At 38.2% G+C, this 26,696-nt stretch overlaps 1 protein-coding gene across 1 annotated transcript in view; it reads left to right on the forward strand.

Annotated features, from left to right (window-relative positions):
- Positions 1-26,696, forward strand: part of PTPRN2 (protein tyrosine phosphatase, receptor type, N polypeptide 2) — a 523,716-nt gene that overhangs the window by 272,687 nt on the left and 224,333 nt on the right. Inside the window, exon 11 of the mRNA XM_010563027.1 lies at positions 15,523-15,587. Within this exon, the coding sequence (XP_010561329.1) occupies positions 15,523-15,587 (65 nt within the window). The remainder of the gene's footprint in view (positions 1-15,522; positions 15,588-26,696) is intronic.

Here is a 26,696-nt window from a genome sequence, read left to right on the forward strand (position 1 = left end):
ACATTTTAGTTAAAGCAGGATTTAAACTCTTTGGGGTCAGTTCAAACTTTCATTGGATCTGCTAAATATTCAAGGTAAAGGAAACCTTTCAAAATATGAAATCAATACACGCATTTTGTGGCATCAGATGGTTGGTCCTCCTTTGATGCTGCTCTGCTCTTCTATCCCAAGTACTTCATGTTCCATACCAAAGGCAACGCTTCACTTTGAACAACTGGAGTTCAAACTGTGCATAGAAAACATATTTAGATACTCTGAGTGCTTTTACCTTCAGATGTGTTAGGCTTTATAAAAACGCTGTTTTCTTTTAACTCGAACACTACTGCTGCTGAAATAATAATTTTAAGATGTGGCATAGTGTATTTTAAGTGCATAGTAAAATTGCACAAGTAATAATACGGTAGTTTAAAAGAATGAGGTAGATGCAGTACTATGATTGATATGATAATGGAATTGTATTTATATATTGTAATTACCAAATAAGTGGTATATTTTGATTCCTTTTAATGAATTGTCAACAGTGCCTGAAGTTTGATTTAGACAGGCTTATGTCCTTAAAGTACTAATATGATTTCCACAAAGTTATACAGTGCTATATTTAAAAGTTAATTTGATATTAATTATTATTTAAGTATTAATATCTGTGGATTTAATTTAAAGTTTGTAATTGAATGCAACGTTATAATGCATTAATAATGTCTATTATTTAATGTTATTTATAATATCAAACATCTTGTTAATATTTTTAAATAAGAAAATAGGTGGGTAGATCATTATATAGTGTGAAAATAGGAAAATGAGAGACGCATCTTCTTCTTGTTATCTCTGTTTCTATTCCTCCCTTTATTGCATTTTTTTCACAAGATATTGAAGATCTAATGAATATTCAAACATATGCAAATCCTGTCCCAGCATCATACATCATACACACAAAACACATACACTTTACATATAATTACTTCCTACATATATCTCTATTTTACAAGACCTTGGTACTTTTATCCATTATAGATGAGTTTTTGTAGGAACTGCATTCCTAACTTGACCCAAGGAATTGTCCAGATACAAAATTACAGAACAGCTAATTAAGTTGGCTATCAAAAACAAGAGATGCAGCAACCTGTTAATTATCTTGCATTCATCTCCGCACTCATCCTACACATGAAAAACAAGCCTCCTTTCTCCTTCATAGCTTCACTTGCAAGACAGCAGGACATTCAGATTCTCATTCAACCTTTGGTGAAAGTAATTGCTCGAAATTACGCATTTTTTATATGTGGCACAATGTTACCTGAAGGAGCATCAACTCTTCCTGCTATGTGACAATGTAATATAGAGAGCTGTGCTCTTTTGCTGGTGCCTCCATTTATATGAATTCCCACAACAACCAAATCCTTTCAGGATAACCCTGGAGGCACTTGTTCCTCCTGATAATTTGTCAACTTTGTCTCTTCAGCAAACTTTTTAGGGGAGGAAGGTTTTTGTAAATTTTATCAGAAATTAATCAAAATTGATTCTTCTAATATACAAAATTCTGCTTTTTTTTTAAAATGAAATTCTAGAAACTGTAACATTCCATTACTTTGAAAACAGGCTGCTGAGTACTGAATGAAACAATTCATATATTCAAGTATTTAATATAACATAATTGCAGCACACAAAAGCAATTTAATGATTTGGAAAAAAAAAAAAGTTGCTATAGCCTGTACCTAGTAAAAACTGTCATGATGTTTTAAAATTAATGAAATATTTTACAACTATCATTTTAACTCTTGTATTCTCTTGCTAGATTAAGTCAATCTTATCACTCTATGTCAGTATGACTCAATACTACATTATATCCTAAATTATATAAAATAATACAAATATATGGATGGAGAAAAAATACTGACAATTTTTTAGGAAAAAAAACCAAAATGAATTTTGAGTTTGAAACTACAGTCTCAGAATTATGGGAAAACACCACTGTAGAATTTTACCCTTCATGTTACAGTCTGGTTGACTAAGACTGTGGTTAGCAGAGACCTTCCCTTCTTTCCATCTTGATTTTTTACCCATTAATGTGATATCCCCCTTCCTTGTGAGATCACCTCCCTATTTCTGTATCACACAAATCAGTTCCTCGAATATTTGGTGCAAACCCCCAACTGCTTTTGGCGTATCACATCAGATGGATAGTGACATTTGATTTACATGTGAATGACATCCTTCTGAGAGAGGAATTGCTCTCTGGAAGTGCCTCTCTATCTCTCTATCAGCTATAGGGAAAGTAGGCAAGAAGCTTTCACTAAATGCCTAATTTTCAGATGTAAAAGACAGGGAGTAGCCAAACCCGATCTGAAGTCCTGGGTAGTTTTTCTTTTACCCTCATCCCTCTTTGTTTCCATGGGTCTCTCTCTCTTCCTCCTCTACCTTTGTGTCTATCTGCCTTGTGCTTTGGCAGCAGTAAAACTCAGTTGTGTCCTTTAATCACCTCCCATTTATGCAGTGACATTACACTGCTTCAGGAAGAGACCTTTCTTCACACTTGAACAACATTGCATATTATTCCTTTTCTACTATTTATTTTTTTGGCTGTTCTAATATTATTGTTTTCTCTAAAAACATTTTCCTTTTATTTTTTCATTATTCACATAATGTTCCATTTTTTAGTCTTTTCAATCTCTCCAGTTTTGCTGTCATAACCTAGTTCAGCTCTGTTGTGATGACCATGCAGATTTGTGTGCACAAAAACCAAGCAATAAAGCTCAAATGTTAGTTTCTTTTGAATTTTCCCAAATTTCTGTTTCTCTTCTTCACTCCACTCCAGTGCTTTTGGGCCATGATTCATCAGCTGAACATGTCTTAAGGTGCTTTGCTGTATAAGAGCAAACTGAACCAGAAATAAAAATGCTTTGCTGAACCCATGTCTTAGAGATGATGGTACTCTTGAGGACAGCAGCCTTTCCTCATAAAAACATGCAGTACCTATTTCAGGGAAGGGTTTATCGGTATTTCAGAAACATCAGGATGGAATTATACAGTCTCTTGTGAAGAATCGCTCTCTTTAAAGATGTTATATATGTATTTATAGTCATAGAAAAATTTAAGTCGGAAGGGACTTCTAGAGGTCATTGGGACCAACAGTCAGTGTAAAGCAGTGACAAATCTGAAATTTGGCTTCTTGAAGCCCTGCTCCACCTGAATTATGGAAATCTCAATGAATAAAGATTCTGCAGACTCTCAAGGGAGCCTGTCCCAATGCTCAACCATCACTTACTTACTAAGAAAGTAGTTTTTTCCTTCTCCCCAACCAGAATTTCCTTTGTAGCAGTTTGCCTCGAGTCCTTTGGGTATAAGTCTCTACAAAAGTCTGGCTCCATCTTTTTTACAATCCGGCCCAAGTAGCAGTCAGCAGCAGTTAAATCACCATTTAGACTTCTCTTCCCCAGGCTGAACAAACCCATCGGTCTCAGCCTCTGCCTGAATTCATGCTCCAGTCCCTTTGGTGGCCCTTCTCTGGTCTCTCTCTGGTTTGCTGATGTCTTTGTTGTGCTGGAGACCCAGAACTGGACATAAAGACCCTGAAATTATGGCATGAGTCAGCCACCAGGTAAAAAATCCACAGCTGCAAAACACTGCATCTGGCTAAATAAAGCAAAATGCTGGTAAAGTTCTGCAAAGACGAAGAAGAACAAGACAGAAATGCCCTCCATCCCCACAGTGTACAGCAAAGCAACAGAAGGGCACCAGGGAAATTCAAATTATGAAACATTCTTGATGAAATATTAATAAAACCATACTATGGTCTTAATTGCTATAATTTAACACCCTGTATGGTATAAATATTTTAGAAACATGGTAAAATGGAACATTAAGAAGGGGTCAAGGGATAATAATATACATTAATCTTGATTGGCGGAGATGTATACCTCATGCTTAATTTATGTTTATACTACTTTTCTGTGTTCATTTTTGAAGAGTAGTGGATGGAATAATCTATACGTATGTATCTTATATTGAGACATACATGTTATGTGTGTATGTGTAGATTATTGTAGGTATTTATAAAGTAAAGGGCTCTGGTGTAAGATAGATATATATAAAGGAATTTTAAAATGCTTTCACAAGAGCATCTTCTCCTTTAGAAATCAGTCACGGATCCAGCAGTCTACAAAAGCAAGGGGGTCAGGAAATATGCAAAACACTTTCTCACAAAATTCTTTCCTGAGGAAGTCATTATCTGTACTGCCCTTGTAATAGCCACCTTTCTTTTTCAGTAGCAAATATTTCTTTTAAGGCTGTTTTCCATACATTTGCATCAAGGGGAAGCTCTGGAAACAAGCCTGCGCTATGGCCACGCCATCAGGGAGAGGAGAGTGCCGCAAGGGTGGCTTCGTGCACAGCCTGAGCTGGACTTTACAGCCTGCCTGGGCAGGAGAAAGCCTGCCTGCCAAATGGAGCAGTCAGAGAGAAGTCAGAAAACGTTTCACCGAGCTTTTAACTCTCCTATAGATTTTCACCCCATAAGGAAGCTATTGTGCTAATTTTTGCAGAAAATAGCATGCAGAAATTGCTTGAAATTGCTGGCACTCTAATAGTGACCTATGCCCATGTATGCATAAAGCGGATAGGCATTTCATTTACATTTATCGTAAATTGTATGCAGTAATGATTTCTATGTGTTAAATTGCATAATCCATACAAGTCTGGCAGTCTCATAAAGGCTGTGGGCCGATGTCCTCTTTTGAATGCATCAGTGCCAATGAAAGAGGTTACCGTACCCTTCACAGAGGTTAGCGCTGCCTTGTATCTGCTGGCGGAACTGCTCCTGTGATCACTCTCTAAACCACGTCAGTCAAAATTTACCACGTAAACTCAAAGAGTCTAAATAGCAGATTCTTTGCTAATGAGGCACATTTTGCCAAAAAAAGGATAAGGGGCTACTCACAAGAGCGCATAGCTGGCATTTTGATGGACAGTAAACTCCTTACCAGCGGGGCTAGCTCCTGATACACAGTATTAGTCCACAGCCTCACATTCTGTCAATTCAGCTATCCTCTTTAGTTCTCATATTTCTGCAGTTGCTTATGATTTCTTTAAAAAAACCCAGCACGACAGAAATGCTTTTCTTTCTGAATGTAGGATTCTCCTACGAAGTGCACAGAGGTCTGAGATGCGGAGCGGCATTTTGCCCAATGAGAGGTTTATAATCTGATTTGTAATCCACTCGGATTGAACTGGCACCACAGAGAGTGGAACAGTGCAGGTATCCTTTTTTACACTTTGTAGGGATATCCTAACAAATGTTTCCATAGCACTGTTAGAGGAGAGATGGCGCCAGCAGAAGCTCATGCCAATAAGTACTGGGTTAAGCCTACTGCAAAAGAGAGACCTCTCCATCGCACCGATTACAGAAACGGAAAGCTTTGCCTTTGCTTCCAGCACTTTTGGGAGAGCTGATCAGAGTGCCCTTTCCTGCCATTTCTCCTTATTTTAAACCCTGCCAGTAAGTCTCTTCTGCTCCTCTAAACAGTGAAATGGTGAAAGTGCTGCAGCTTTTAAGGGATTTATAAGGCTTAGCCCATCACATCACTTCCTGTGCCAAAAAATAAGAGAAAGAATGTTGTGTGGATGGATGCTGCTTTGGTATTCTGCTGTTGTGTCGCCTGATATCAATTCCTCATTGTCTGTACCCCTCTCTGTAGCCACCTACTGTCTCCAGTTGTTCGGTAGATATAAGCTCTTTTGCACAGGAACCACATTTTAGTTGTGTGTTTGCACGGTGCCTTTCCCACGACGATCCTGACCATGAGAAAAATTTGTCAGTGATGTAGTAATAATCATAATATTTTTAGTATCCCCAGGATCTGCAAAGTAGCCATTCTTCACACACTTAGGTTTTTCCTGTTAAATCCTTCTCCTCATTCCCATCAAATGTGCGTACCTGCATACGCACACATGCACATGCAAATTCTGTAAATGCACTTAGGACCCAGGCAGCTCTGTAGACAAGCATTTATCTTCCTTATTTTGCACTTCACCCATCCAAGGATAAACATAATGCTTTTTTATTATATGATTAAAGTCTATATTCTTTGAAAAATATTGGGTCTTTATTTCTGCACTATAAGCAGGCTCCACCGATTCTTCCACTTTTTGCTGATTTTAAAGAAATTCCTTTGAAGGTAGCAAAGTAGCCTTCAAAGTTTTCATTAAGGCAGAATTATGAAAAATTATTGTGAGAAACGATGGGCAAGTTAACATCGTCCCTATTCACTCTCACCTGAAAGCTTTATTGTGACTCCTGTTACTAGTGGCATCCTTGGTAATAAATATTTTCATTTTATTCTGAGGCACAGCAAATAGATTTTGTTAGTGAATGACCTTGTGCATTAGCTGTGTTATTCATGATTTAGTGAGCCAGTCAGCTGAAATATTGCTAATGTTTTTCCAACTCAGTCTTGTTACATTTGTGCCACAAGGATGACATTAAGTGTAGTTGTAGATGAATGACAAATAACATGGCTTGAAGTTGTGTTTTGGATCATTAAAGAAATGAACCTACAGGGTACTGTTTTATTAACTGAGGAAATTACTGAAAAAAAAATGACAGTTCTCGAATGTGTATTTATTAAAAATAACAACAGTTTGGCATGCTGAGAATTAGTGGTAGTGCCCCTTAAATTTTTCATATACCAGTGCAAACATACTACAATGTCCATCCAAAGATTTTGACAGATTTTAGATAAGAGTAATTCATACATTTCAGGCTGCTTATTTAAGAAAACTCAAAGTGGTGTAAGCAGGAGAATGCTAAAAAAGTACAGCATAACAAAGATGAGGATTAATAATTAGAGGCCAATACGTGTATTTTTAAATATTATATTTTATAATACCAAAGAGGGTCAGTGTACTTTCCAGGGACACCCTCAAGAAGGAGTGGATCACTTCTTTAAAAGCCCAATGACTGCTCTTGGTTTTCTTTTCCTGAGCCCTTTGTTTTGTTTTATGTTAAAAAATAATAGAAGCTATAGAAAAAATAGCTGGTAGGCTTCTGGAGAGATGGTTTAGTCCTTTCCCTTACCCCAATAACACATCATCTACTCTAAAGAAATCATACAAGGTCAGTTAAATTCCAGGTAACTGGGTTTCCTGAATTTTGCAAACCTACAACCGTAAGTAGCAAGTTCTGGATCACTTCAATGGTTCCTTCTGCCCATAAACCACCCCAGTTAATATTGCTAGAAAAGCAAGAACAGGGGAGAAAATTGTATTTTAGATACTACTATTCTGGGACACTAGGTAGATAAATATTTTTTTTCCTATTAGATGGAGATGGCCATAGAAGCTTATAATTTTTCTGCTTTTTCTAAAGCATTACAAGGTCAAGGAATGGATTTTACATAAATGTTTATGTTTTTTAAGAGGACAGATGGTTCTTATTTAAAAATAATAAAACACAAAAAGGAGATGCAGTGGATATGCTGAGGGATCAAGAGAAAGTATATGGAAAGAGACAATATCCAAATAGAAGCAAAAAGCAGTTACACAACTAGAATATGTAGCTACTTCGGAAAAGCTGAGTAACTGCTATTATCTGTTTGATTTTTTGGTAGTATTTTCATCACAAAAAAATTAAAGCAATCTGTTGAATTCTTGACTATAAATAAAAGAAGGCAGCAAAACGGTTCTTTTGTAATGTTATTCCAAAAACCTATTTAAAAGGAAAGGAAAGAAGCTGTGCCCTTAAGCTCATTTTATGGTGTGTTACTTTCCACAGCATTGTGAAGGTGAGGAGGCAAAGACTTCCCTGCACTGGAAGGGCTGAGAGAGGTCCAGGTGGTTCTTCTTACCTGCCCATCCCCAGGGACCATGAATCTTGCCTTCTAATTTGTAAATGTTAAGATTGAACGTATGATGGTGAACTTTAATGTTAAGCTAACTGGGACTTTAAAAAGTGCAATTAAAAGTTGCTCTAGACATTAGCAATCAGCCCAGAAAGAAGCTTGCTGAGAAAAATTGTTTGCACTTGCACCGGTAGTCATGCCACTTTGGTCTACTTGAATGTATTCTGCTCTAGCTTCAGCTCAACATACTGCAGGTTGTTTAATCTGAATTTTCTGTACAGAGCTGAAACTTGTCAAAGAATATTTATGTGAACAAATTTTGATGTGAGAGGTGGAATGACACTTCTTTTTTTCATTTTCTGCTAACACTGGCTGAATTGGTACACCTTTAGCCATAAATAATGGATAAGTGTTTTAAGTATGCAAGCAAATCGTTACACATTCATGTGCTGCACTCCATCAAGTAATGCGCAGCATTGAATTGTCACTGTTAAAATGGTCAATAGTATTAAAAATTGTCACCATTAAGAATTCATTGAAATACATTTTGTATTTGTAAAACATACATTGCCAAAGCATGGTTAATTTTTGTTGTTAGTACTCAAAACTCTCCTATTGATGGACATCAACTTCCTTATATTATTTAGGACAATATTGTGGATAATGGGTTTCTGAAGCTCTGCAAGGAACTATTTAGAATAGATAAAGTTTTTTCATTTCTACAGTTCTAATTCATATAAACTGGTTTTGTTCATACTTCAAGAACAGAACCATCACATTGACACCACACCTTGAAAATTCCTCTCTCTAGCCATGGCATTTTCTATAGGACTGTTATACTGCTGAAGTATTTTGGAGCTTGTACACCTATGTTTCTTACAAGGGTATGCCTATGGAAAAAAAAAAATAATTGGATTGGTTGACCCAACAGGCCTTTACAGGCCTATATTTATATATGATGAATAAATGATACCTATCTCAGGAAGAATAAGTCAACCTCTGGTGATACCTATTTACTACTCTTGCCTAGTGAGGGAAGCTTGACTGATTTCTTAGTTGAGATAGCAAAGTTAGTAGAGGTGGATCCCACCATTAACAAAAAAGCTCCAGAAAATACAAAAATGTTATTATCTATATCCCAAACTCCTTTACTACGATTTAAATACCACATTTTAGAATAGCAGTGTGCTCGTTTTAAAGGACAGTTAAGGGAAAACACACAATTAAGAAGCTATTTATTAAATAAATAAAATCAATGCAAGCGGTCAGGCAGAAAGAATGTGTTTAAAATACATACCTAATCTATGCAAACAGACAGCTACGTGAGGTCCTGATGTATCAGAACTTTGCTGCTCTATCCTTGAATATTATCTGACTATAGGGCATTAGGGGCGTGGGAGGTAGATGGTTTAGGGCAGGGAAAGTGATGTTGTTTTAGTGAATGAGTTTAAAAAAATACACAGCTCTTGCCAGCTACTCAAGTACGGGCCAATTTTTCTCTTATGGCAACATGCAGTGTTGCTATTTGCCTGACAAATGGATTTTGTGTGTATTTTTTGAACAGAATTAAAGACAAACAGAGATGGAAAGTTCCTTGATTGCGTGCATGGAGATTTGGCTGTCTTGTACCAAAAACTGTGAGAATGCTAAGGTGCACTGGGAGTGGTGAGCATGGCCTGAATTTCCATCTGCTCGTTTTATTGGCTAGAGCATGTTGTAAAGGATGTGTGCCCTCAAAATTGCTGGAGATGCAAACAATATTTTAAATTACTCCAGGCAGCAAGGTGCTGCATCTGAACAGATTGAAAGCTCAAATGTTGCTATCAGAAATTAAATTAATGCATGTGAGATTGAAACAATATCTAATTAAAATAATTTGAAAAATGACTTGAAAATTGAATACGACATAATATTTAGCAGGCTGTCGCTAGTACAGCTATGCGGCTCTGACTTTTCTGCAACCATTTTCATTCCAGGCCTGGCTGCCAGTTAACTAGAAATTACACATGAAGCAACTATCTCATGCCATCACCTAGTACAGATTGGAAGAAAAAATACCTTTTGCCCGCATCCTGTGTACTTGGTCCTCACTAATTGAACTGTAAAATTTAGTAAAGGGACCCTTCTTCTCCTTGTATCTGGCCACCTGAGTTAGTCATTTTTGTTTCAAGCTGGAGCATTTTGAATGCTCACGTTGTGTTTTTGACTTTTTTACTTACAGCCTGATGCTACTCCTGCTCAGGGAGAGGAGTTACAGATTCACAGGCTGTAGCCACTGGAAGAAATGCCCAGGGCTGCACACACCACCCTGTAGACATGTGCCGAAGTCAGGGACATTTTATCTTGTATTCCAGAAAGTCTGTTCTTCTGAACATGGTCATACCTAAGTATCTAATTCAACGTTCATTAAAGTCCTTTTTAATTACTTGCAACAAAGGAAAGTGAATGAGGTGAGGGGAAATGAGGGGAAAACCTATGTAACATTGGCTTGTTCTGTAGGGAAAAGACTTAGGGAGCACTGAACCAACTGTGGTTTTCCTCTGTCCCATTCTCATTTAGTGGTGTGAATGTCTCAGCAGTTTCAGGAGGTGCATTGACTGTGCAAAGGCAGGTTTATTCTGGGATTGTGTTCTTCTCAGCAGGGAGAGTGCCCAAATATAATGGGAATCCATTTTCCTTGAATTGCAAGGGACAAAGGTTTTAGTATCTGCTATGTATATGCACAGCACAGTGCGTGGGTCTGCCAAACCTGCCAAAGGCGGTCTTTCGGGTCCACCCTGTGAAGAAGCTTTCCATATAATCACGAGGTTCTTTGTAGGGGAGGAGAAAGCAAAGACTAACTTGATGTAAATAAATGCAATGTCTGCTGGTCTTAGATTTGGGAAACTTGTTAAAAAGTTAAAAGCTGTAATAAACACTTACTATCTCTCTGGATTTCCCTTCCTCCTTTTCCCTTTCCTTTCCTCAAAGAGGGGAAAAGAAATGAAATTCCTTTGAATGTGGCTCTATGAAAGGAGCTTCGCAACAAGCTGATGGGAAGAAGACAGTTGTTGTAGAATTTATCTGACAGCCTACAGTAAATCTGAATTAATTGCCCTCCATCACTTTATTGACTAGAGGTCCAGTCAATATAGTTAGTGAGTCTAGGACAGGAATTGGCTCATTCTAAAATGGGCATGTAATAGAGGTCAGGGGAATCATGTGTCTGTAAGTACTTTTTTTTTTCCTTCATTTAGTTAATTACAGCACACCCTCAAAGTCAGATTCACAGCAGAATAATAAGGTTTCCTTGTGAGTCACACCATCTTCCCACAAATACTATTCATATCTAAGGATGGTTTCTTCTCTGGAGCAGGTAAATCCTGCAGCAGCACAGGAGACAGACCGAGGAAGCCCCCTGCAAAAAAACCTTCCCTCGTCTCGCTTGTGCCGGTGTGTGCTCCCACGAATAAACCAGAGGGTGCGGTTGTACTTGGCAACCTGCTTTATAGCTAACCTTTGGAAACCACTCATTTCTCAGGGCTTCCTTCTTCCAGAAGTGCTATAATGAGAGTGGAGGTCTGCTCGAAGCCCTCTATAACTTGCTTCTCCTAATAACCGATGGACTCTAAGGTTAAACCTGCCAACTACAAAACTAGACGCTCAAATTCCTGACACATAACTTTACTAAAGGAAATAAATGTTAGCCCTCAGAAAACACATCAGACCTCCCTCAGGTTAGTGAATATTATGAACAGTGACAATCCCTACCCTTAAACACTCAGTAACACCCTCATCGTGCTCTCTAATAGAGCAAAGCCATTAAGTTGTCCCCATTGTAATTTAGATCACAGAAGAGACTTCCACAGATTCTTTCAGGTTAAAATAACTGGTATACAGAGAGTAGGCAAAATTATTCCACTGTAGCTACGTGCTTAATTATATGGAATACTGCATAAATTGTCAAGTGCAAAGAATTATTCTGATAAATTAAAATCCTAATTAAATAGGCTATTGCAGAATTTTGAGAACATTATAGGGCTCCGCTTCTTCAGGTAATTTGCATATCCTTCATCTAGTGAATTTAATTTAAAGGCCTCCTTTTTTGTGTGTTTGGAAGCCCTTTTTGTTTCAGTGGAAGATTAAAAAAGGGATTTATATGTTGCTAACTGGGTTGGGGTTTGGGGTTTTTTTGCCTTTTTTTGAATAGCTGTTTTTATTACACCTCTGCTGATGAGTTTGTCAGTTCTCCATTAGTATTTCAGGATTTAAAACTGTGGCCATAAAAAAATCAACTTTGATGGAATGTGCAATATAACATGTTACCCAGAATTATCATTTCCAGTTCATAAAATTTGCAGGAGAAACATCATCTGCTGTATATTTGTACTGGAATAAAAGTTAGCAGGTAGTACACTAAAATACTTTAACAAAACTTAGGGCAATTTTCAAAGGATTAGTAGCTTGTTCTTAATAGAATCATAGAATCATTTAGGTTGGAAAAGACCTTCAAGATCATCGAGTCCAACCATCATCCATGCCCACTAAACCATGTTCTGAAGTGCCTTGTCTACGCGCTTTTTGAACACCTGCAGGGATGGTGACTCAACCACTTCCCTGGGCAGCCTGTTCCAATGCCTGACAACCCTTTCAGTAAAGAAATTTTTCCTAATATCCAATCTAAACCTCCCCTGCTACAACTTGAGGCCATGTCCTCTCATCCTATCTCCAGCCACCTGACAGAAGAGACCAGCACCCACCTCACTAGAACCCCCTTTCAGGTAGTTGTAGAGAGCGATGAGGTCTCTCCTCAGCCTCCTCTTCTCCAGGCTAAACAGCTCCCTCAGCCACTCCTCATAAGACTTAATATCTGAATTTATGTTCCCACCATTTCTTCCTCATCTATCTATAGGCTACTGACTATGTTTTATGGTCTTAAGTTCTCAATTATAGTTATGCATAGAAAAGTTAAGTAGTCATATTCACTGTTGAGCAGCTTGAAGCAGCTGCTTGATATGTAGTTGATGCTTCAGCTTCAGCTTCAGCACCACCGTTTTTGGCAGAATTTCTTGACCTTCCTGAACTGCTTGTGGAGTTCAAGGTTAGCTAAAATATGCTCCTGAACATGCCAGAGACTGTCTGCTGTGTCTCTCCCTGCAACCTGACGGTGCCTTAGCTTGACCATTTTCAGGTTATGATTTAATCAATAACACGTCATGCCTTCATGCCTCCTAATTTTGGCAGGGTTTATTTTAGCGTGGCTGTCAGAGCTGTCCTTTGTGTTTTAGCCAATATCAAGGGGGAAGAGGGGCGTTAAGTAAACTTTTTTTTGTTTTTTTAATATCAAAGCTTCAATAATTAAAGTCTGCAGGAAACCTATAAAAAGGAGGTCAAATATGTAATAGTAATTATAAAATTCAGTGATTCAGCAGACCCGATATTTTCTATTAACTGTTCATGTGGTAGGAAACTGCACGCTGGGATGTTAGCCTTGTTGTTTACTTATACTCATTTATTTTGCAGCCACTCTGCTGTGCATTTTTCTTTATCCTAAGCTACCAAAGAATCGTTTGTTGGACCATTCAATTTCTTTGAAGGAGGCTGTGGAGCTTTCTGTGTTTATAAATCTTCTAAAGTTTTGTATTTGGTAGAAAACTGCCTTTAACGTGTATGCTGGGTGTGAGGCAGCCGGCATGGTAGCATGGCACACCTTTGCAACAAAATGGCTCATCTGAAAGGGAGAATGTTGTTATCTGACATGGCAGGTCATCAGCCACCAGTGAAGCAACATAGCCCAGAGTCTATCTCAAGGCTGAAAATCAAGCTTGTTAGCAAAGATTTACTTATTTTGGGGGAATTCATACCACACAACCTATACAACACAGTGAAAATGTAGCCTCAAATCACGTGGTCCAGGCAAATCTCCTTCTCGTGTGGTCCCTGTGGCTCCGGGTGGAATAAATAAGTTTGTGAATGTGTAAAGCACGGCATAAATATTAAGTATGTGAGCATTGTATGCGGTTTTTAGGCTGCCATCCAGAAAAACCTTTAAGCTTTCTTAGCTTGGGACTCCATGTTCCTATCTGCTTAATCAGTAGCATATTAAAAAGAAGCAAAAATAAAGCTGTGTGGGTCTAAAAGGCGGACAGAGCTTTCCTCTCCATTTAAATCACAGGCAATATTCATCCCTTGCTGAAGGCAGTCAGAAAAGTTTGTCTGTATTAGAATTCCTTGAGGTTTCACTTCTTGAGTCTTTGCACGTACAAACTCTTACCAAAAGCTTTCCACATTTTGGATATATGAGATGAGATTGAGCCCTAATGATAAGACTTGCCTCTGAAATAAATGTGAGTCATTTGTGTTGCACTTTGGACAAACTAAATAAAGTATCAGTTCACAATAATATTGCTTCTGAGAATTGTCCGCTGCGATCTGAACTGTTTTGAATATGTTTCGAGCGCTAACAATTGAGGAGTATTTTTCACAAATGAAAGAAAAATATATTAATTCCTTTCAGTATTTTTCTGTAAATTTGCAGTGTACAGTATGTTCTAGCATACTTCTTGTCCTTTCTGGTAGGAATGTTTCCTTTAGGCAACTTAAATTGAGAAGCCAAGTCTATCCAAACTGGGTCCGTAATCAAAGGAAAGAGATAGGTGCCTGCAGATGTGTGTAAGTTATGTGGCATGACTCATCGCATTAAATGTCCATCCCTTTCCATTGACTGCAGAGAGAACGTAGATGACTCACTTGGATTACATAGTCAATGACTAGACGGCTAAATGGAGGAGAGTTTAACAAGGCTGCAAGGCTTCATTTCTACTCATAAATAAATCAAGCCAGGTGCCTGGGTTTTGGCCATGAGCCCAACTGACGCAGTTTGCATCCAGAAGGTTAAAGTCTTCCCATGCAAAATGGGATGACCTTACCCATACCCCCAGCTGGGAATAATCTCATCCTTGTGCTGTCCCCAGAACGGTGGTTGGGCATTGTTTTGTGAGAACACTAGTGGGCAAAGGTCAAAGTCATGTGAAGACCATAGTAATGGTTTAGAAATATGGGTAATGGTAAGACAGTGCTCAAGTTCATGCCCTGGGCATGCTTGGGTTGCAAGTATAGATGTAGTCTTAGTTATTACTAGCTCTATTTTGCATTTAGCTGTTTTATGCTGCATTACTTTGTTTTTGTTTTGAATGCTTTTACTGATACGGAAGACGATAAATAGGAGAAAACTAAATTTCAAAAAAAGAAAACATTGTGCATTGCATCCCTATGTTGTGAAATAAACTATTTATCTTACCTGCTAGGTAATAGTCTGTATTTGTTGTGAAATGTCTTACACAGTGACAGTGCTGTTGTAATGGTAAGGTGCTGCTCTGCTCTTCGCTGCAAGGAAGACAGTGGAAAATTTCCACTGAAGAGAACTTTCCAAACACGTTGTGTATATGTGTTAAATGTTTGTGATAGTTTGTATACAAGGGGACTAGTTTGGCTTTCTTTTTCACATAATAATGAACAATTAATGACATACCTATGCATTCAAAAAACTGACCAGCAGAGTTGCTGTCAGGGTAAGATACTCCATAGATGGCATAGGTAGGAACTATCATGAATTTATTGATGGAGGAAAGAAGGTTGCTTATGTTGTACATGCTGCAAATTCATGCATATTCCAGCTTTCCCGTAACTCTTTCAATCTTAATTTTCCTTACAGCTATAAACAAAGAGAAGCTTGAAAAAACAACTGGACTGAAAATTCTGCAGACTGGAGTGGGGGAGGTAAGTGGCTTGGGGGCATTTTACACTCTCAAAAAGATTTTAATTTGGGGTGTTTTTTAAGAAATCCTGGAGCTCATGAACGTTTGTGAGCTACCAGTCTGATAGTGCTAAGGGCCTTTTTATGATACAGTTGCATCTGTCAAAATACAATCTGCTGCACAAATAGCACTGTATCCCACAGAGAAAAAAATACCATCCTTATGAGAAAAGTGCAGCCGGCTTTAAGAAATGCAGTTTTTTGCTTTGTTGTATCACAGGAACAAAATCCCCAAAGATGAGTACAGCAACTGAAGTCGTCGTATTATTCCCCTTGGTTTTGATGGAGTGCTATCTCATCTAGATCAATGAAAGTTTAAATTTGGGGTAAAGAGTCTTCAGATGTTAGAGAGAATCTAACAGTGAATGACTTGCTTATTTTGGATGTAACTTGAAACATAAATAAAACATGTGTCTGTTATACTGGTGATATCACTAAGCAAAAACTCCACTAAGCAGTTCATCATTTATTAATAAAGATGATGCTATCTGCTAAGAACCTTGTATGAACTACAGTTGATTGCTAATTCTCGTGCTAATTTTGTGTACACAGTTATCTTTTTTCTCCTTTTTCATTTAAGTAATTTTGCTAGTGGTGAATGCTCACAGGGCTAGACAAATGCCTTTTTCTTGTGATTACATTATTCTCAGTATTAAGAATAATGAATTACTAACTTGTAATATACTGAAGGAATTCACTTTTTTTTTCTTTTTTTACTGATTATCATTTTTTGATATTGCTAATTTTTATCAGTTCACACCTAAGAACTTAACTTGCTGGGATTTCTGAGGTTCTTTGTGTAACTTTATTCACATTATTAAGAGACTTGGTTCTGAAGAGGTACCAACACTGAGACCTGCTGAGATGCTCAGGGTCAAAGCTGTAAGAATTAGAACTTGGAAACAAACATAGGTGAAATCATCAGAAAATGAAAGCCAGTGTCTCTCCTTAACTGGAGCTGATTTAACTGGTTGAGGTTCTCAAGGGTGCATAACCTCAAGAGCTGGGAAGTGTATCCTGGAGCATGGCTGTGCACTTCAGGCTGTGTCCTGACTTCCAGCCAGAGTGAAGCTTGTGTTTGCACTATCCGCAAGCCCTGTTTTCTGCTAAATAACAGGAGAACCAGGACTGTGGCACAGACTATGGAAGCCACATTCAGTAGAATTTTACCCAACGGGAGCCCTTATGCAATGAAATACTTCCATGTATTTTGTCCAATTCCAGTCATTGAATGGATTCCGGTTGACTTCAAAGTCAGCTGGAAAACGAAAGCTCACTTCACTTCAGATACTTACTGTTAAATGAATTGTTATCTTATATGTCATCGATGGAGAAAGAAAGCACTTTCAGATATTTGAAATGCAAGAAGTTGTCACCTGTTAAATGCATCATTAATCCACATTGGAGTAATAGGATTGTTGTAACCATGGTAGTCTAAGGATGTCCTGGAGATACAGCCTTGAGGGTATCCTAGCTTTTTTTAAGACCAGCTGGTCTTAAAATTTCCAGTTCTAAAAATAGAACTGGAAAAACGGACAAGTTCTTAGGCTAGAAATTGCCCCAGTTTGTTTCTTGTGCTTGGTTTAGTAAAAGTCACTGCAGAGCTCGCTTCCCATATATTTAGGCTATCATAGCTTTTAAAAAAACTGGTGATACTACTTGGATTAATAAAGATTTTGACAGAAGGTTGTGCTTTACACTCTGCCAAATATGTATTTTTAAAAGGCAAAAAGTGAAAATGAATTAACTGAAGGGAAGCAGACATTTCAGCCTAAATAAATTCCAGGTTACATCTGAGATATGGTGATCAGCAGCGAAAAAACCAAGTGGTTTGGAACATTAAGGTGATGGAAGAACATCTATTCAGCTGCTTATATATTTTGTTGGATGTGAATTCTCCCAGCTGTGTACATTCCCCTTTCTAAGTCTTATCAGATATGATAGTGTACATAATGAATACACTTCTGCAGTCTCACCTACAAGAAAAATAATGGAGTGCTGTAACCAAGCTGTTTCTTTGTTGAGAGGGTATCAGATTCGGGCTATTTCAGGTTAAATCTAACTATGTTAATCCAGTTTTGCTGTTTGTTTTTGATTCACCCTGGTGTTTAACAGTGTTAAAATAATAGAAAGTACGTATTTTAACATAGTGAAGAAGCCTTTTGTTGAATAAGGATTTCTTTTTCTTCACACTGAAGGAATGGAATTATATGTAATGCTAACTGTAAACCAAAGTTAAGATGCTCAAATCAAAAGTACTTAGAAAAAACTCTTTAGTTTCAGAATGAGAAATGACATTTTTGTTTGGACAGTAGGTCAGATTCATGACAAAGTTAATGAATATATAATCTTCACTTGCAGGACTGTAAAATAAAAAGGATTGATTTTGCATGGCAAGTTTCATAGCTGAGATAGCTCAAGAGAAATATAGCTGAGATACTAGTGGCAAATGGAGCAGCTGTATAAACAAATGCAGGAACTGTTCTAAGCTCACCAATAATTCATGTGTTGCTCTGGACAGTGGAATCTCTTTTAGGCATTGATCTATGATAACAGGATTTGTGCCTCAGAAAGAAATGTGTAGACACCAGTGACTACCCAGGCCTTGGGTGCAGTAGAAGGAAACCGTCTCTTTCTCTGTGGAGAGGAGAAATGCTTTTCGGAGCTCCTCAATCTCTCACTTTCTCTCTCTATCTCAAGAAAAGCATTTCGAAAGCAACAACAGATTATAAAATTCACACCAAGCTTACTGAGCCCTTCAGTCAAGTCCGGGGAGGGCTGATAAATTGCTTTTATGTCACTGCATAAACATGTGCTATGTAGTCATTAACAACACGGGTCTGGAGTCTACCACAGCTACAATACACTTCATCATCTTTATGTCATGTGAAAGATTTCCACAGCTTCAGTGAGTTTTTTGGATAGAGCTGAGGTTAGCTGCATTGTGTCAATGTGGGATAGGCTTTGCTTTGGCAGGATTAAAAATGAGTTCCTAAACTGCAATGTCAGAAGCTGCTCATGTGTCACGATGTTGATTTTAAAGTTCTATACGTTTCATGGGAAGGTTTAGATAATATAATGCAAAGCATTGTCTGGACTGTGGGTAAGCAGAGCTTCTTTCAGGTCACTGTGGAACAGACCCTTACTTGTACTCCCAAAGCGTATCTACCTCAACATCTAACATTTGCCAGCAGAATATTCAACAGTCCAGGGATCCAGAGAGCTGGATTGAGTTTGATGTGCTGTGTATCACTCTTAAAGTGCTAATTATTTTGGCACCTATCTTGTTTGTGAGAAGGCTGTTGTACTAGAAAACTAGGAATAACTCTGCTGTAGAGAAAACCGGTGCCGACATTGAAATCGTGAGGATGTGTGCATTGCTGTAGTACTGACTACCTCTGGAATTATATTCCCTAACATGTTTATTTTCTGTTTGGAGTTTTCCAGCACCTATAACAGCTCTAAAGCTCCTATACAGTAGCCCTCCCAGATTTATTTGGCTCATTGTCATGCATGATGTTTGCACCACACAAATTCGTCATGAGCTTTTCACACCTTCTTGGTTATTCAGATACAACGAAGCTGCTGTTGTCTTTGAGGTATTTTCTTTTGATCTCCCACACATGAAATAAATCTCTGAAGTCCTAAGGTCATCTTCAGAAGTTCAAGAACCTCCTATAGTTGAGTGTATGTGAGGGTATGAATGTAAGTGTTGTGTTATCTATGTGTATATTTGCATAATACCATAAGAGGCATAGTACTGGTAAAAAAACTGAAGAGCTGAACAGCATTTAAGCAGGACCTGCAACTCCATTCTCCTATCTCCCAACTCGATGTGAGCAATTGCATTCTGCAGAAATAAGAGTTGAATTTGTTGCTCTGCTTGGCTGAGCACCCCTGCGAGATCTGGGGGACAGCATTTGGTCTCACATGGAGGCAAAGCCTCCTTAGCAGCAGCACGGCTCCACCTGACTCCTGCCGAGTTCAGGACTGAGCGGGGTCGGGAGCCCCAGTCCCACGCAAAAGTTAGTCCAACTGGACTTCTACCCAGGAGCTGGTCTCCAGCCCAAGGGAGCTCAGCAGGCACCATGAACCGCAGCCCTGCATGGAGGTCACCGAGTAACCTGGAATTCCTTCCACATCCTTTAGGAACTTAACCACTTCTTTCTCTGCACATAAACACTTTTGAATTATTATAAATGCACAGTATTTTTCAGTTCAATTCCATGCTGAGCTTGGCTGTGACTGGAGTTGGTCTGGTGCAAGTCTAGCGCTAGTTTAAGAGAACTTCAAATAATGGTTCAAATGCAGATACTATGGCATGGAAAAATAACTGTTTATCCAGTTTTTGGTTCAAATTTGTTTTCAACAACAATTTCAGAATAACAGGTCAGGCTCTCAGTGACTCAGGAAAGTGTTATGATTCAGATCAGGTTTTGGAGGCTAAGAGTCTGTGATTTGAACAATAAGTTATCTGAATCGAGGCCTGAAACAAACTGAGGGAATGGCACTGTTTCTGTCTTGAACTGGTAAAACAGCACCCACTGTGGGATACACTATTTTAAATTAACTCTTTCAGTTTCCCAGTAGGGCTACACAAAATACACTCATCACTGGAACTGTAACTTTGTAGGATCTGAATCGTGATTCTCATAGGGCAACCATAAGAATTAGAATAGTTTTCTAAACCAAATGGAAATAACCCAAAATATATGCAAAATGAACACTTTGCCATACCTCTAGATGTTCTAAAATAGCACAGTGATATTTTGACATGTTTCAGGATATTCTCATTTATAGATATTTTGATAGGTGTAGAATTATGTTGATGTTGCATAAAGTGATGTTACTACAATAAAGAAATCTGCATTTGAAAATTCTAGTGAAGCTAGAGGACATGATAAGACAGACTTTCCAGTGATGTGCAAGCCTCTTTGAGGCAGGAGTCAGATTTCTAACTTGTTATCTTCCTTAATGTTGCCAAATTTTGTCATTAATGTCTGTGTATCCAGATTTTACCCAGAATGATATTGGAAATCCATAAAAATCTGGAGTGAGCGTAGAACTTGACAAATCATTTGCAATTGTTGAAGAATAAGGTGTCAGCTTTCTTCCGATCCTCTCCGACTACTGGGTAGAATGCTGAGGGTTGGCTTTTGGCTAGTAAAAACCAAATTAGCCTGGGATTTATCTACTCCAGCTGCCTTTCTTACAGTGACATCTGGAGCAGGTATTGCGCCCAGGAGTACACTGGGACAGAAAGGGATGCTATGCCCAGGATCACTTAGCCAGGGTAGCTCTGATACTGACCACAGTGTAGGAACAGCAGCTGTGCATGCACAAATACTCAAGTTTTAGCCCAAGTTACAGGTAAGTTTTTCAACTTCCATTGAAACCCACCCTCCGCTTACCAGAACTAATTAGGCTGAAGCCAAGCACAGGTGCATGTGAGGGAATACACCTCTGCATTACAGTGTAAGTGTTCTTAGACCAGGGGATACCAGGGAGGGCTTTTTCCATGAGCCTGCTTTCAGCATCTTTTCCTACAAAACCCAAGGCTTAGAGATCAACAAATTCATTTTTTTCCTGTTACATGAGATGTGGGATTGGAGTTCCTGCAGACGGCTCTTACTGTTGGCTTTCGCTGATCACTGTGGCTGTGTTGATTAGCAGTTGAACAGAGATTTCCAGGAGGACAGAATTTTGGAGCAACATACATTGCTATGGGCAAGGCATGTGTCGGGTCACAGATGGGCTCTTTGCTTTAAGGCATGTAACTTTAAGAAAAGTAATCATTAAATGAAAAGCTTTAAGGAGTGCAATCCTAGAAATATTCTTGGTGAAGGCACAATGAGGAAGATTTACTTTATCCCACACACACAAATTCAAGATTCTAAAGCTGTGTAACCCTTAAAAATTCATAGATTATATTTTACATAGCATGGTACTAGTAATACACTACTATTACGGAGTTTTGCTGGCAGTGAATAATATCTCACTATTACAGTTTTGTGAGTATACACGTATAGTAAAGTGATGCTAATCAGAAGTTAGTCATACAGTAGTGTTTAGAAGTAATGCTTCAAGAGCTTTAAGGAATAAAGCTAAACAGAACATTAAATTTCTCCAAAGAGAATGATGGAGCTCTATGGCTCATTTATTTAAGATCTTGTATGTTTTTGCAAAATGCGTTTTAGCTAATATTTAGAGATAATGTTAATGCTATTTATTAACTATTCATTATGGTACATAGCCCACTAGAGGGCTGCTTTTCAAATAAATTGCATCCAGAGCGTTAATAAATGGCAAAATAAAAACAAAAAATATGCAGCATGAATATGTATATCATTTTACCACATTATTTTGTCATATACCTTCTGTGACTACATGTTATATACAGAACATACTAAACAATATAAATCATGGCCCCAACTCTGCAAACGTTTAGAAGATGCTTAGCTCTAAGTATGTAGTTAGGCTTTCCTTTTAAGCTACTGATAAGTTTAGAGTTAAAGAGATGCCTGGATGCTACTGAGACTGTCTTCTGTCACATATCACACCGTCTCTGGTTGTGGAGGGGCAAAGTTCCAATGTTTATCTCCTCTATTTGATTTGAATATTGCATAGCAGAGGTATTTTGACATCTGAATGACAGGTCACAGCTTCAGTTTGGAAATCAGGTGTCAGTAGTAATTTCTTTTCTTGTGCTCTGATTGTGACAACGCCCTCCACCTTCTTTACAAATTTTTAAAGAACACGACAAGGAAATGAGGAGGTTATAATGTTAAGAAAAATACAACAAACCTGATTTTCAGAGACAACTATCAGTGTATATTGATTTATGTTTTCCTCCTGAAACAGTATAAAAAGCACAAGTATTCAAGTGTCATGTTGGTTCATGAATTCCTTTACAGTAGCACTGTGTGATTTAAAGGAGCAGAAGTGCCAAGTGATGTGGCAGTTGCCATGGCAACTACAGCAATTCAATTTTTATTCAGTATCATGTAAAATGAAACAAGATACGGTTTGCCTTGTGGCTTCAGGAACTTATGCATCCTACCAGTGTTGTTCCTTTTTGTCTTTTTTAACATTGTTCTGTTAAAAAAGTAGCATATGTTTGTTTTAAGGATTAGTCTTGGTTTTAGGCCGTGTCATGCCATTGTTTTCAAAGCAGAGTTTCCCTTACAAACCGTTATAGATCTGTAGAGAAAAGAGATTTAGATACTAGCACTGACTACATAAAGCAAACTGCAGGGTAATTCTGCTTAAAAATCAATGCTATTATCTACCCTGTGATTTGGCAGCCTGCATTTGATATATTCATAAAGAAGATATGTAGGGTCTTCACATAGGAGAATGTGATTGTTTGTGCGAGATATCTTACTGATTCATGAAATTCAGCATCCTCCCTCTACCAGCAGCCAGTTCATTATGACTCAAAGGAAAACAAATTCTTCAGTGGTGTAACGGGTTGGCTGGGGAAACTGTAGATTAAGAATAAATTCTGTTTAACTGTCTGAAGTTTGAGTGATAGAGCTGGTCAGAAATTGTGAGAAGGGAGATTCTTCCACCTCCAGAGGCAAGAGCTTGATCCTGGCAGGAACACATGGATTTCAAGCAATCTCAAACACAGATTTAACTATTTGAGGAGAGGAAAAGGTAGCAGATCCCAGTCTCTCAGCCCTCTCTCTAGCAGTCCCTGGGCAAATGTTCCCCTCCAGGTCGACATGGAAAGCCACTCACCAGGATATCTGCTCTCGTTCTGTAAGCATAGCACAGTAAGTGTCTTGGGCTAAGATTCAACCTGTGAGACATCCAACCTTTCTATATGAATCCCTGGTATCAGGGGCCTTACAGCTACGTCAGCGTTAGTAAAATAAGCAAGAATAGGGCACAGAACCTGTCACGGTCCCACACTCATCTGTACTGTTAAATTGTTGGCATGGTCACTCACATTGTGTCCTGTGCCAACTAATACTCTTCTAGGCTGTGTTGCTTCCAAGTCTAAGCAAGATCCAGGCCAGGGACCATTTGTAACAGGCAGCTTCGGTGTGGTCTGCTTTGGAGCACGGGTGTTAAGGCACATGTTTTCCTTAGAATTAAAGCTTCAGCTGCAGGTACTGATTTTTTTTTTCTATCTAGTTACAAGAACTGCTGTGCCATTTATTGTAGGTTTTGTAGTACTAGGCTGTATAACTTAAGATCTGACCTGCTCTCTGGGAAGGCTGAAGGTTTGGTGGCACATTCGCATTCATCCTGCCCAGAACAGTTTTGCACCTGTACATCCCTAAGTTTCTACCCTTTGAGGCAACATTATTGTAGTGCTGCTGCATGTCCATCACTTCAGCATCCTTCAGAATGCAAGGCTTTATGTGCTATACATATAAAATCATATTTTAGTCAGAATGTTTTTAACCAGGTTCTAAATTTAAGCATGAGGACTCCTATTAAATTTCTTTTGTTGAAGCTCAGTTTTGTCTCTTTTTTCCATGAATCAGCAAGATTTATCCTGACGAGATAGTTTTGAGGTTTAGTTAGGCAGATGTTTGAGTTGCTTTGATTAAGCATAGTTTTAGTTTTGCTTGCACTTTGACTGGTATCAAAGGGAAATATTGGGATTTTTTAATAGAATTGCAGACCTATTTAACTGAATTTGTAACTCAAAGCTTCTGTAGAAACAGCAATGTAATGGCTCATGAACTGCAGAATGTCACTGATAGGTCTCTGTTTTCACTTGGGTACATTGCTGGGCATTAGGCACAAGCATTGAGGAGAGAACTGATCCTTTATAGCTATATACTGCAGCTCCAGCAAAACACCCGTTTCAGTGAAGATTTATATGTGTCTATGGACTGCACACCAAGACCTGGATAGGGCATGAGCACAGCATTTTGGCATGCGTGAAAACAGCTCCTGGGTCAATAAGACTGCTTTTAGCACTGCAGATAGATCTATCAGAGAGCGATTTTTCAGTGTGATCTGAGCATATCAAGTGTTTGAGTATCAGAACCCGTGACAAGGAAAAGGGACGTGATTCTGTGCCACGGAAAAATGACCTAGTCCATTAACGCCCAAGGACCATTGCAGCTGACAACAGTTCACTGTGCACTTTGCTTTTGCAAAGGGATGTCATTTTGCAAACTATTTATCTCTCTGGCTCTTTACCTTTAGCAGGTAGAGAAATTACATCATTTTACAAACGTCAATGCTGGTTTTATGATACAGATTTCACTTGATTGTTAAACTGTTAATTTACAGATCTCTACTAAGTGAATGGAAACAAATTCTGGTCCTCAAAGCTCTGCTAATGCACAATGTTCGAATTTTAATTTCCAGTCCATCTTAGATTACGGTGATGAAAAACAATATTTAATCCCTCGTTAACACATGAATAAGCGGAAACTGTCATTTCCCACCAAACAATAACGGGATTATCTCAAGAACTGTCAGTTTATGTGAAAACATTATGTTGCCCAAATTTTCATAAAAATTAGCAGTGGGTAATATTCAAGATCAGAGCAATGGAAAGAGGGAAATCTGCATTCATGGTAATAAATATTCATATTTGTCTGCTCAGGAGATGAAAATCTAATCAAGGGGCTATTGATGCGCTGGCTTTTTTTTTTTTTTTTTTTTAAACCAAGATGTTTCATCTAAATTGGGTTTGATATGGAAATTAGTCTCACTCCAAGTCCTCCAGGCCATGAGCATGCTGGGATAACACTGGAGGTGTCCGGTACATCAGATGTTGCTGCTGGCATCTGCCTCTACAGACAACAAACACAATAAAATAAAATAAAAAATTGACAACATCTCAAGGGTCAAGCTCCCAGTGGCTTAGGGTGTTGTGGGGGTTTTTTTCCCCTAAACATTTTAATTTTATCCCAGTTAAATCCTCAGTACTGCAGGGTTAAAATTGTCGGCATTTTTTGCTTTTGTTGACAATTACCATAAATCAGAAGACACTCTGCATGAAGCTTAATGAAATATGTATGATCTAAAAATGGGAAGAAGATAAGTGCAGTATGTTGCTTTAGGGTTTTGTGTGTGTATCTACGTATCTGTGCGTGCATATGCACAACCTGAAGAGCTAACTTCTATTTTGTGTGCTGTGCACTGAATGGAAAAGTCAGGTAGTTACCAACTGGAGAACATATAAAAAACATATCACGTGAACAAACTGTATCACAGTTTATCCAAAAGTGAAAGTAGTGTGCTTTCTATATCAGTTAATAAGTTCAATTAGTATACTTGTCTGTTAAAATATTTCTTGATTTTTTTTGTCTACATTAGCATGAAGATCTGGTCCACCCTAAAAGAAATGTTTGCCTTGACATACTTTTTTTATTATTATTGAACTCAGTAGTTGTACGTAGTATCTTGTCCTTCCTTGTACTTCTTGGGGGGTTTATGACCTTTTTTAAAAATTAAATATATTCTTAAGCACATCCTTTCATGGAAGGGTATTGTTTTTCTGAGATCTACCTAGCAGAGTTGTGAGGGCTACTGGACACTAGACAGTTTTATCTAGCTACTGTGCACACACAAGCAATGTGTGACTCAGTCCTTTTAAAACTCAAAATACCATTAGTGAGTTTATTTAACTCCTGGGGAAATTGTCGTACAAAAGGTAACTTTTTTAGATTTGGAACCGGACAAAAGTCCTATCAGCAGCATTCAGCTATATTGCCTGTAGCAGGAGAGAGCAGAAAGGAAAGATAAGCAGAGACTGCTCTGAAAGAAAGGATATTCTTACTGACCAAGAAAAGAGAATAGCTAGAATGCAAATATTGCTTGTTGAGGAGGTTGCATCCTTTCATTGTCAAATCTATACCAAATAAAAATATGGAGATATGGCTTGTACTTTTTCAGAATTCCAGTAATTTGTGCAATAAATCATTGAGAGGCAAGTATAAGCAGCCTGCAGAGTGTGGCGCGCATGTATTGGCAGACCTGATATCTTTTACTGTACAATCTGTGCTGGCATCTTTGTCCAAAATGTTTTTCAGAGATTTTATCTTCCTAATCAACTGCTTTGCCAAGCTTAAAAAAAAAGAAAAGAAATGCATGTA

Source organism: Haliaeetus leucocephalus, unplaced genomic scaffold (assembly GCF_000737465.1).
Source record: "Haliaeetus leucocephalus isolate CR32 unplaced genomic scaffold, Haliaeetus_leucocephalus-4.0 Scaffold0, whole genome shotgun sequence".
NCBI lineage: Eukaryota > Metazoa > Chordata > Aves > Accipitriformes > Accipitridae > Haliaeetus > Haliaeetus leucocephalus.